This window comes from Microplitis demolitor, chromosome 5, assembly GCF_026212275.2.
Source record: "Microplitis demolitor isolate Queensland-Clemson2020A chromosome 5, iyMicDemo2.1a, whole genome shotgun sequence".
NCBI lineage: Eukaryota > Metazoa > Arthropoda > Insecta > Hymenoptera > Braconidae > Microplitis > Microplitis demolitor.
Window position 1 is genome coordinate 13,407,176 of NC_068549.1, and position 13,001 is coordinate 13,420,176.

The window sequence follows — 13,001 nt, forward strand, 5'->3', positions numbered from 1 at the left end:
CAAAAATCTGTCTGTTTCATTGAAAAAATTTTTCTGTTTGTAAATTTACTCACTGTGATGAAAAATTTTCTGACTTATGGAAGAAAAAAAATTTTTCTGGATTTTTGAATTCTTCGTTTGAAAATCAGCAGGCTACTTCAAGGCTGTTCGAGTCCGTCGCTGCCACCAATTTTAAGTATATATAGTTGCTACGTCCTGGAGTCGTGTCGGCTTAAGATCTGCAGGCGTGAATTTTTCGAATTGGACGTGATTGTAGATCTTTGGATACATGGGTAGTTCTCAAAAGCTTGAAATAACTTGGTCGTTAATTAGAGAATAAATATTTCTGATTCATTCATATAAATAGGATAGTCAGAGAATTTAGTTGAAAATACACTTGAGTTTTACAATTTCTATTTGACAAATAACTTCGAGTCAAAAGAATAATATAATTAAATTGTAAGACTTTATAACCATAAAAATTGGATTCCTTACATGAAATTACGTAAGCACACGTTGGAAAATTTCATCGACCTTACTTTGCATACAACCATATCTATAGTGGAGAAAGGATTATAAGTTTTATGTACGCAAATTGATGGCTGTTTTGAATAAAATTCTACCTTTATAATAAATTTAAATTAAAATTCGTTATGAAAGTTTATCACCAGATACATCTTCCCCTTTTGTCTTTCTCAAATTACCGGGGACGTTCTAAGACACGAGGCGAATCCACCTTTAATTAAAATTTAATAAACCTGACTGTCCAGCCTAGTAACTTTTGGACTCCGGTGTTTGGGGGTGAAGAGCTAGCTGATCAAAGCCATTGTTATAAAATTATAATAAATAATTTAGATGTTGTTTGAGTTTTGCAATAGGATTAGGACGAAACAAAATGACTGGAGATGTCAGATTTGATTTTATATAATATAAAAATATTTTATTGGTATTTTGGTAATCTTTTGGAAGCTAAAGTACAACAAATTCATATATTAGCACGATCTTGTGATAAAAACTATTTTTTTATTCCTACAACTTCTGCGTAAAATTTTTGCATGTTAATTTGTGAAATCAATCTTTGCCGAAAGTAAGGCCAGAAGTCGGTTGATCGATCCGGTATAAGCAATCAGCTACATTAAAATACCCTAAATATTCAACTATACTTGGAGTAACATCAATATGATAATGGCCACCCTCACCATGATCACTAAAACTATGGAAATGTTGAACACGAAGATCCAAATCACTTTCAGACGAAACCAACGTTCCAACTGCAACTAATGGTGCTGACATATCATAAAAACGTAACCAATTGTTCAGAGATTCTTCTGTAGTTAATGGTACTGATGAGAAATCTGGCATCACATGATGCTTAGCTTTCCCTTTTTTAAGGAGAAACGTACCTCCCAAACCTTGAATATGATACAACTTGAGTATTTGCAAGAATAAAAGAAATAGATTAATTGGTTTATAATCAATATTTACCGACTAACTGATCTTTGTAATAGACAGATAGAGCTTTTTGTATTGATGCAATAAAATCAAGGTCTCCTATACGAGTTTTAGCATTAACTTTTACAACTTTTCCGGGTTTTCCCTCTGAGATAAACAAATTCGCTAGCAATGCTAACCTAGTGTCAGAATCAACACACTTTTGAAGTACACACTGATTTTCTTCTCCAACCCATGCTAGTTTGGTCTCATTTATAACATGAGCTGAATCAACAGCTAAATTCATCATCATCTGCGAATAAATATTTAACTCTATTATTTGGTTTAAAAATGAAGTTGACAATGTAGTGTAATCTCCATAAAATAGTTATGAGACAACCATAATGAAAATAACCACACAGAAAAAAAGGATTACTTAAACTAAGAAATTTACATTCTTCCAACTTTTTTCTTGAATCAAGCTTACATTTTGTTTTTAATTAAAACAACAACAAAATTTGGATTTAGAAACTAATTTCTGTATTGAATAAATAATAAATAACTATCTCGATTCAAGAATAAAATTATTCAGTTTGAGAAACTTTTATATTTGTTCAGCAATTTTCGACTCAATTATTTTTATTCTTGGTTTAAAAAAATTTAATTATTGACTCAAGTATTGTTTTTTAACTTCCCACTAAGAAAATCGACGATTTTCAAAAATTTCGGGAAGTTATTGTTTTCACCCCGATTTTCAAAAATCGAGTTTTCATCAGATGTCGACGTTTTGAGGTCCTAGAAAGCTATTCTGACTATTTTCAGAATGATGTCCGAGTGTGTGTATTTATGTGTGTGTGTGTGTGTGTGTGTGTGTGTGTGTGTGTATGTATGTAAACTCTTTGTAACTTTTGTACTAATGAATCGATTTGGATGGTTGAGGTGGCAATCGAAAGAGCTTGTTGGCCATCAACTTTCCTGAAAATTTCAGATTATTTGATTGAATAGACTCGGAAATATTTGCGAATTACGAAAAAAAAAAATTTTTTTTTTTAGTTTTTTATTGATTTCTCAAAAACGACTTATACGATCGACTTCAAAATCTAATCAGCTCTAGTACTCAATAAAACGCGTCGATGTCCACCTCAAACATCTAAATCGGATAATTCGTTCGAGAGCTATCGCGGGAGAAAAAAATGGTGAAAAACGGTTTTTTCTAAATATTTTCGAAACGACTGACGCGATCGATTTCATATTTTAATCAGCTCTAGAATTCAATAAAACGCGCCGATTGCCACATCAACTATCAAAATCGATTGATTAGTTCAAAAGATATCGGCGTTGAAAAGTTAAAAAATAACATTTTATGTTATTTTTTCCGGATAAATCATAATATAACGTACTAAAATGTGCCTGATATCATACCAACTCATCTTTTTTATGGTTTCTTTTGATCATATAGTGTCATCGAACTTGGTTTTTAGTTTAAATCATATTATCAACAAAAAAATCGATAAAACCTAGTTTTTAATATTTTTATCGGATATTTCATATTTTATTGTTTCTTACATGAGTCAAAACTTACTTAAATCTTGATTTTGATCTCCGACATTGATTTCTGCCTCAATACACTTATTTTACTGAACATAATCATGAACTAAATTTTAAAAACCGCTTCATTGATGATTTTCGATTCTTAAATTTTCAAACTTCAGCATAACAGGTAACTTGTTAGAGCTTGAAAAGATCGTAAAAAAAACAATTGCATGTGATAGCATTTTCGAACTCGAAAATATATCTACACTAATATTTTCGAGCTCTTTGAGGTCGAAAACAGCGGGAAGTTTTGGGGCTGGCCCGCAGGGTCAACCGACGCCCAGATTTTTTTGGTTTAAAACAGTTTGATTTTCGACTTAAATATTTTTTTCTTGATCTAAAGAGATTTGATTTTCAACCCAAGTATTTTTAACTTGCTGCTAAGAAATTCAGTGGTTTTCAAAAAATTCAGGAAGTTATTGTTTTCACTCAGATTTTCGAAAATCAATTTTTCATCAGATGCCAACGTTTTGAGGTCTTCAGAAGCTATTCTGACTATTTTCAGAATGATATCCGAGTGTGTTTGTTTGCGCCTGCGCCCGCTCGCGCGCGCGTTTGTGTGTGTGTGTGTGTGTGTGTGTGTGTGTGTGTGTGTGTGTGTGTGTGTGTGTGTGTGTGTGTGTGTGTGTGTGTATGTGTGTATGAACTTTTTGTAACTTTTTAACTAATGAACCCATTTGGATGGTGAAGGCCGCAATCAAAAGAACTTGTTGGCCATCGACTTTCATTGAAGTTTTAAATCATGTGATCAATTAGACTTGACAATATTAGCGAACTACGAAAAAAATCGGTCTATCAGTTGACCTTGCGGGCCAGCTCCAAAACTTGTCGCTGTTTTCGAGCTCCTTGCGCTCCTTGCTCAAAAACATTGTTGTGAATACATTTTCGAACTCTTTCAGCTCGAAAATACTTTTTTATGCTATTGTTTTCGAAAAAACCGTTTGTAAGCATTTCTTTCTTTCACGATATCTTGCGAACAAATTAACCGATTTTGATGCTTAAGACGGTAATCATCGCATTTTATTGAGTTCTAAAGCTGATGAGATTTAAGAATGGTTGAGTTCCCGACTAGAAATTTGAGTTAGGCGATGGTTTGGCCCGAATAAGGCATGCCAAATTCCAGACTTTCGCCAAATGAGACAACCAAACTAGGTCGAGATCCCGAAAATAACGCAGTTGCGAGGCCCTGCCTAATTTGGCTTCTTTCTTAGGCAGCGGTTTAGAAACCATACTTCGTATACCATGCATCGCATACGAGCCTTATGCTCATACATAGAAATTGGCAATATATGGTCATATATCACTATAATGATCATATAGTTTTGCTTAACTAAATTAAATTTTTTTTTTTTTTTTTATCGATTAAAATTCTTTTTGCAGTCCAATTATCATGAGATATGCTCATTTAATATTATTTTAATTTTTAATCAAATTAGAAAATTTTAATTCAAGGAAAAACGCGAAACTCATTAATTTCAAACACGAGACCCTACGCACGAAAGACCGACGCTTTAACCACTACGCTACACTACCGATTGTGGTTCCTAAGTTTATTTATGCTATTAAAATATTATTCGGTCCCAGCCAGAAATTCCAAAGATATACCTAACTTAGGGAATGACGAAGATTTTCCTAATAATAGCGAATTCTGACATACCTAATTTTAGCAAGCCTCCGAGCATCCTGATCCGATTTTAGTCAGAAATTCCAATATTAGGCCTAAGTGCGACTTGCCACACTTTTCTAGTTTCATCTGACTTTGGCATACCAAGCATCGGAAAACCTTAGGTTACCATTGCAACCCACCAGTCAGGAATTCCAATGTTAGGCCTGAGTGCGGCCTTGCCACAGAGTTTCGTGATTACAATCGAATCTGGAATTTTGTCGGCATACCAATGTTCGTTTGGTCTCATGAAGATCTGACAAAATACGAATTAGGCTTGCCTTATTTAGGCAAGCCTAGTTCGGGCCAAACTGATTATTCGGTAAGCCTCACCAAAATTTCTAGTCGGGTTGTTCCAAAGATATTTGCAAATAACTGTTTTTTACCATTTTTTTCTCCCGCGATATCTCTTGAACAAATGAACTGATTGGGATGGCTAATGCGTCAACCGATGCGTTTTATTAAGGTCTAGAGCTGATTAGATTTTGAAGTCGATCATTTAATTTATTTCTGAGAAATCAATAAGAAACTAAAAAAAAAAAATTTTTTTCTCGCCTCCGGGCGGAAAGCGTCAACTTTCGTCCCGCTGTGCAAAACGAAGTTGCCGCTTTCCACCTCCGTCGTCGAGAAAAATAGTATATACACCACAGGAAGTAAATAAGAAAGCCTCAGATCACATGTAATTGTTGTCGAGGCGAAGCCGAGGTCAACAATTACATGTGATCTGAGGCTTCCTTATTAACTTCCCTAGATGTGTGATATACAATTTCGTAATTCGCCAATTCTTCAAGTCTACTTGATCAAATGATTTGAAACTTCCAGTAAAGTTGATGGCAAACAATCTCTTTCGATTGCCACCTCAAACATGCAAGTCGAATAATTAGTTAAAAAGTAATAAAGAGTTTACATAATGAGACAATGTGAATTATCTTCGTCGTCCTCAGCCTTGCGGTTCCCATTTTTTCCCATCTCGTTGCCGTCTGAAACTACACAAAGTCATAGTGCCGGGGTCACATGACTAATTTTCACGTTGACGCATGTCTATAAGGGTGCAGTGGGGACAGAGTCCGGAGGCTAGTCCTACACCCAAATTTATCGGTCAATCACTTCGATCCTGGATCAATTAGCGTACAGACGTTTTCATATCAATTATTAAGTATCAATTTCGGCAATTTACTTGCAAAACCTTATTGTAACTCGGGCAATGAACTTGCGATATTCAGTATATTACTGGCAATTATATTTTATTGATTAGTTATTAATTATTATAAATAAAGTTAGCTTAATTAACTATTACTGTACGTTACCAGCGATATACTCGTAACATAAAATTATACTGTGCTACGCATCTCTCTACACTACATCCAGCGCTTGCATTTTCTTGTAAGTAATTTTTATTATTAGAATTGGCAATAAACTTGCACATTTTGTTAGTCATTCATTTTGTCTATTATTTGTTCATCCTATTCATATCCTATTTTACTGGTAAGATCTTTCAATAGTTTAATAAAAGTATTATTAATTAGGTCATAAGCGTTAATTTATTCAACAATCAGAAAAAAATTTATAAGTAATAAGCCGTGAGGTAAGTTAGTGAGTTTTACATACGTTGTCGTGTTTGAATAAGTGCGGGTCTATGCTTTGCAAGAACCTCAGCCTACTGCTTTGTCCAAGTAAATAAAAATTTGTCAGAGGCCAGCCTAAGCCAGGGTTCAACCTACGAATTCTGGTGGCTGTTGGTAAAATTCGAGAAGGCAATTTTTTTTTCTTTTCGGATATAGGTTCAAAAGTTTCATTTAGATATAAAAAGACGCCTATGAAAATTACAGCTCTTAATATTAACACTACAAGGTTCCGCACTGCATTTTTCTATTTTCGATAAGAATGACATGGAAAAAATTTTTTTTGCGTCTTCTGATTTTTATAACTAGCTAACGATGCGTCATAGGAATAATTAGCAGGCATATTTTTGTAGGTGATTGAATGCTTTTTACAACAAAATTTATCTTAATATTTTTTGATAAATCTATTTGTTTAAAAGTTATTTGAGGTTAAAGTTGAATTTATATCAAATTTTTAAACCTTTTTACTTTTCCGGCGAAACTATCAGACTGATTACAAAATATTATGAAACTTTTTCTATAGACAATTAAATCCCCTACAAATTACTATCCATGACGTTTTTTTGAATTCCACATTATTTTCTAGTTATTTTTATTTTAATGTCAAGCTCTTGAAATCGATCAGAAGACAATTTTTTTATGAGCTCAACATTAAAATGAAAATAACCAGTAAATAATGCGGAATTCGAAAATCTTCATTGATAATCATTTCTAGGGAATAAAATTGTCTACAAAAAAATTTCTCTGATATTTTGTAACAAGTCTGATAGTTTCGCCGGAAAAGTAAAATGATCTCAAAATTTAATATAAATTTAACTTCAACCTCAAATAACTTTTAAACAAATAGATTTATTTAAAAAACTTAAGAGAAGTTTTTTGTAGAACATTCAGTTCCCTACATAAAAATGCCTGCCATTTATTCTTATGACGCATCGTTAGCTAATTATAAAAATCAGAAGATGCAAAAAAAAATTTTTCCATGTTATTCTTATGGAAAATAGAAAAGTGCAATGCGGAACCTATATATAATAAAATAGAAATTGTCATTTTTTTCTTAATATTATATTTTTTAAATTATTACAATTTCTATAACTCGGAAACTATGGACTTTAGCGACTTAACTTACCGGGATTTTTTTGAAGGGAATCAAATTTCCTATAAAATTCCCCTTCACATTTTTTGTGTGCATTCATTGGTTTACGTTCTGCAAGCCAATAAAGGTCAATTTGATACGGAAAATGAGTTCCTCAGCGGACATCAATAAAACAGCTGGAATTACAGCTAAGTTACTATGGGCACTTTTGAAGAACACCAAATGCCCTACAATTTGCGACCGAAACCGCGTCTATATCATAAAACGCATCTGACAATTAGAAAGTTAGAAAAAAAGTAATTTAATTTACGTGTATTTTAAATGGGAAATCTTTGAAATCCAATGGAAAGTACTTAGGATTGGAATTAAGAGCTCAAACTTGGCAGAGATTTTTGTTTTAGCATAAAAAACAATATTTTGCTTGATGAGCAACAAAAAAAAAAATACTTTCGCCTGTTTTTGATGTTTTCTGACTTCGATTGTTAAGGTGTCATTCGACGCTCCTTGAGCTCGAAAATAGTCGAAAGTTTCGGGGCTGGCCCGCAGCGTCAACCGATAGACTGATTTTTAATATTACTATCGTCCATAATGATTAAAAACAAAAATCAGTTGACATTCTTTTCTGTTTACTCAATAATACACACTGCCATATAGTACTTGTGTTGGACCTGAGCTCGAGCTTGTAATAAGCCTTGTGACCAACAATAGTACACACAAAAATTACTAAACACTAGCGCGATGTTGCCGTATTTCCGCGTTTATTTTTTAATCACTTATTTCATAAAAAAAATTATTTTATTAAAAGAAAAATTTTTTTATGATTCAATACAATTATAATGACAATATATTGTATTCATTGCTAAAAGTAAGTCAATTCATAACATATTCTATTAATTAAATTTTGGTTTGTAAGAGATGTAATCTTGTAAAAATACAATAGAAAATCCACGAAATCCCCTAGAACGATAATCGTTATCGAGCCTCCTTAAACCCGCAGTACTCTCGTTTTGAGATTTGTATTTTAGTTCAAGTTATCACTTTTTATTGTTTCAAAACATCGCGCTACTTCATTCGACATTATAACTTTCTTGTACTGAACATTTTTATTTTTTGGTTAAAGTAATACATATATAACAGTAAGGGACAATATTTATTAAATCAAAAAATTTTAATTATTTAACTAAATAACTCAACTGTTGAATCAATCTTTGAAGATTTATTAAGTCAAAACTATTTTTTTTTGTTGAAGATTTAAAATCCAAGGAATTTTTTTACTTCCCTCAAGAAAATCACGATTTTCATTCTATGTCCTGTAACCATGCGTTTCTGATTTTTCGACTTGAAAATCGAGCGCAAACTCTAACTGATTCTACGGCCATCTATTATAACAATTGTATGTTAATTAACACTTCTCAGTCACTCGGGGCTATGACAGAGGTATCCTAGATCAAATTCTGTTTGAATTTAGACGACAGTGGGCTAGTTCCACGCTTTCAAAATTAACATATAAAAGGGCCAGCAAACGCTTGCTCGAGGACCTAGGCCCTGACCATCACCTAGAGTGGACTGATGACGCTTAACGAGGTCCCTACTCTATCACCAGTACTCATTATAATTTATATGAATCGGCCTAACGATAAGTTTTGTTATATCTAGTCATTTAGTTTAACAATCAGTTCTATTTCGGTGAATCTGTTATCTGAATAATTTTATCTATCGAAATTTTTCTTATATATCAAACTAAATTATTAATTTTATTATGAGTGATATTTGTTTTCCTTCGATTTAATTAATTAAGGAGACTTTTGCGACTCCTTCACCTGCTTAAAGAAAACCATTTTAAATCCAAGGAGCCCGTAACGGATTGGAGACTAATATCACCAGTAAGCCCACGTACATCCAGATAAGTCTCGACAAATTATTAACAAGTTTTCCTTCCTCTCTTTAACCTAGCTTAATTTTAATTAATTATAAATTTTATTTCCCACGTCCAATAATCCTTGCGCATTAAAATAATTTATAAATTTATTGCTGGGCGCTAATGTTCTAATTAATTAATTATAAATTTGAAATAAAAAGGGGAAACTTGAATAAATATTTGGAATTTTGGCTAAAGAAAATTTATAAAATATAATTGAGTCTCTGATAATAAATTTTCTTATCACCAGCGTCATATAGAATGAGCTATTATTTTTCAGCCACGTGTCCGGTCAGAAAAAGTCGAACTACTCCTAGGATCTCAGCTGAGATCCGCTTTCCTGATTTCGGAACCAGAAGTAAAATTATCATTAATTAATATTTATACTTAATAATTTACAATTAATTAATTTAATTTATTCGGGAAAATTTATTAACTGTGGTTCGTGTTTGTTCGACACGGAATAACCAAGGCCCACCGTTATAGTCCTCAAAAGTTTCTTGGCTCAAAAAAAATTGCTTTGAGCCAAATAATTTTTTTTTGTGCATGTATATTGTAACATGATGGAACATTCGACATCGACTCGTGGTTTGAATTTATTTCAAATAAGAAATAGTCACCGGATGAGCAAATGCTAGTGACATCTAGAATAAAAAATTTTGACTTTAACTGAGCCATCGATCGACCGCATGGATTGAAAGGAGAGATCCGGACTAGACGCCGTACTGAACGGTCACGTAGTACGATTCGAGAAATTCGACCCGACCAAACGAACAATTTTGATTACGACTCTTGAACAACGGGAATTTTGTTCTATAAGAACAATCCGAGTGATTAACGAACAATTCATTGCGATAAGAAAATTTTTTTTAACAAATAACCGCCGTCGTGAACAAGCGAATAAGCCGAAGCCTCGGCACGAGAACTGATCAAGTGTACGACCGATTGATTTGGTTTTATGAACAAGTGCAACGCGATTTGTGGAAATAATAATTAAATTAATGATTGAGTGTACGTCCTAACTGTATGATAGTGAAATTTCACGCGTTACCGAAATAAAATATTATTTTATATTTTATTTTATTCCAATCGAGCAATTCTGAGAATTACGGATTATCTCCTTCTCATTCGTTGCGGCAGCCGAGTCTTGCCATGTAAAAGACTCTGACGTCACCGGTCGAGTATTTCGTTAAGAACTACGTCGAGTGTGTTGATGAAATAAACGACGAGTTTTTTTTCTTTCGACAACTGACTGTTATTTTTTTTTGCAAAACTGACTGTTTCCGATCAACTACGTTTTGTTGTACTTTGGTTTATATCGAGTCAAGCCGACAACGGCATTTATTATGTTTGTGTAACCGACAATTTGTGTGAAACCGATCAGTTATTTTGTCTATTGAATATACGATTAATTTGTTTAATTCTGATCACTTATTTTATCGTAATTTTAACTGCCTGACCTTTCCCCGATCCGCCACCCTGAGCCGAATTTTTTTTTGTTTTGATAATTATTTATTTGGTGATTATAAAATCACCTGGCGCCCAACTTTAAAATTTTGAACAAGGTTGTCAAATAGTAAGTGTACTCGGACTTCACTCCGGTAGATCCCCGGTGGTGAAAAACCCGTTATAATATATATTAGACTATGTCAGAAAAAACAATTTAATTTTTTTTTTTAGATTAAATATACATAGCAGACTAGAGGATTCGACTACCATCTAGCGATTACCAGAGTTAAGCAGCATCAACGTGGATCATTAATTGGATGGGTGACTCCTTAGTACAATTATAGTTAACCGATAGCAATTTTTTTTTTTTTTTTCAATTTAAATTAAACCGACATTTATATTAATTAAGACAATAAATCCTAATTAAATTACTTAATTAATGATTTTCAGATTTTTTTCAATGAGCTTTTAAAAATGACTATATTCGTTCATGCATGATTATATCTAATCATTAAGGCCGATGAGTTTGCCCTGCTAAAAGATGCGCGAAATTTGCGAAACTCTGATTGGCTGTTCGTTTTTTTTTTAAATTTGATTCTACAAGTGAATATCATCTGTCGCAGCTGAATTCAATATAATCGAACTGTCAAAGTATATAACCTTCCGTTCGAATTTCTTTGTAGACCCAGCTGTAACCTCAGAGTTGAAAATTTTGAGAAAAACGCTAAAAGCACCATGACAATTTTGATAGAAAAAAAAATTTAGAAAATTAGATGAGATTTAGGAAGCTACAACATGAATTTAAAAAAACGACTGTGTTTGAAAGAGAAAATTAATAAATTTATAAAATTGTAAATTAAAGTTAAGCGACACGAAAATTTCAGCAAAATTCAGTCTATTTTCGGCATGGCATATACTGAAAAAAAAAAATTACTGACAAAAAGGTTGGTCTGTTTTTCAAAAGCATGAGTCTTATAGGAAATAAAATTTCCTAAAAAAAAAGCATTCATGGGTTTTTCTGCTCTGAGTCCTTGTTTCAGCCACGTGTCTTACAAGTGTCGGACATGTGTCTCGCAAGTGTCGGACATGTGTCTTACATATGTCGGCCATGTGTCTTACATATGTCCAATTTTATATAGTGGAAACCTAAAACATGCAAACTCTCTCAATAAGACAATTTATAGAGAAATTAAGAAAAATATAAATAGCCTGAACTGGGAATCGAACCCAGACCATGTCGGTATCGCGCCGAGTGCTCTACCAGTTGACCTATCCGACACTATACGATCTTCCATTCTATTTGATCTATAACTTATTGAGCTACACCGCCCATCGTACAGTAATACGTTACGTATGTTATAAATTATAACGAAATAAAATTTTGGGGTGGGTACTTTGTACCCCAGTGTGCTTGTCAGGGGTTAAATTAATCAACGGCGTCAAAATTTAAGTTTCGGAAATCACAAATTTGACATGAATAATTTTTAAGTTACTTATGTACTGAATATTGCAATTAGATTTAACTATTTACTTGATAATACAATTTTTTTAAACGAAAGAATTTTTTTTTTTAATCGAAATACTTTATTTTTTATTTTCAATCTTTTCAAATCTTTCTGTCACAAAAATATTTAAACTTGAGGATATTTTGCCGTGGGATATTTTGACGCGGGGATATTTTGTTGCGAACATTAACGCGTGTCACCTTATGAAAACATAAAGATTAAGGTAAAAAATTAAAGATTATTGAACAAGCTTCAAGGAACTTTTTAGAGAAATTGTTTATAACTTTTATTTTTAAAGCTTTATGATGTTTTACAGTGATAAACTGATTTTATTGAAATATCGTGAAAATTTCAAACAGCAATAACTTCTGAACTAATTGACCGATCTAGCCCATCTTCGAACTTGTTCAAGAAAATCGCTCATAGAATAATTATAGGAAATTTCGTTAATATCGGATGAGAATTGTAGTAATAATCAAGTCCTCTCTAAAAATGAATCAGTGAAATTCATTTCAAATTAGTGAATATTAACTGGAAACCAGCTATAAGTATACCACTGGTTGAATTAGTAGTGTACTTATAGCTGTAGAAATAGTGACTATCTACTGATTCGCCAGAATTTCACTAAATTATTTTTAGAGAGTATATAAATTTTTCAACGAATGGTATATTCGAATTCTACTCAACCAATTCTAATAGATTATGACAAAATTCCTCAAAAAATCTACCATGATGACAAATACAATTC

The 13,001-nt window shown here is 32.7% G+C and overlaps 1 protein-coding gene across 1 annotated transcript in view; it reads right to left on the minus strand.

Annotated features, from left to right (window-relative positions):
• Nucleotides 1-898: 898 nt before the first annotated feature.
• Nucleotides 899-13,001, minus strand: part of LOC103575988 (ester hydrolase C11orf54 homolog) — a 38,789-nt gene continuing 26,686 nt past the window's right edge. Inside the window, exons 5-6 of the mRNA XM_053739457.1 lie at nucleotides 1,465-1,723; nucleotides 899-1,391 (exon numbers count right to left, since the gene is read on the minus strand). Of these exons, the coding sequence (XP_053595432.1) occupies nucleotides 1,051-1,391; nucleotides 1,465-1,723 (600 nt within the window). The 3' untranslated portion in view covers nucleotides 899-1,050. The remainder of the gene's footprint in view (nucleotides 1,392-1,464; nucleotides 1,724-13,001) is intronic.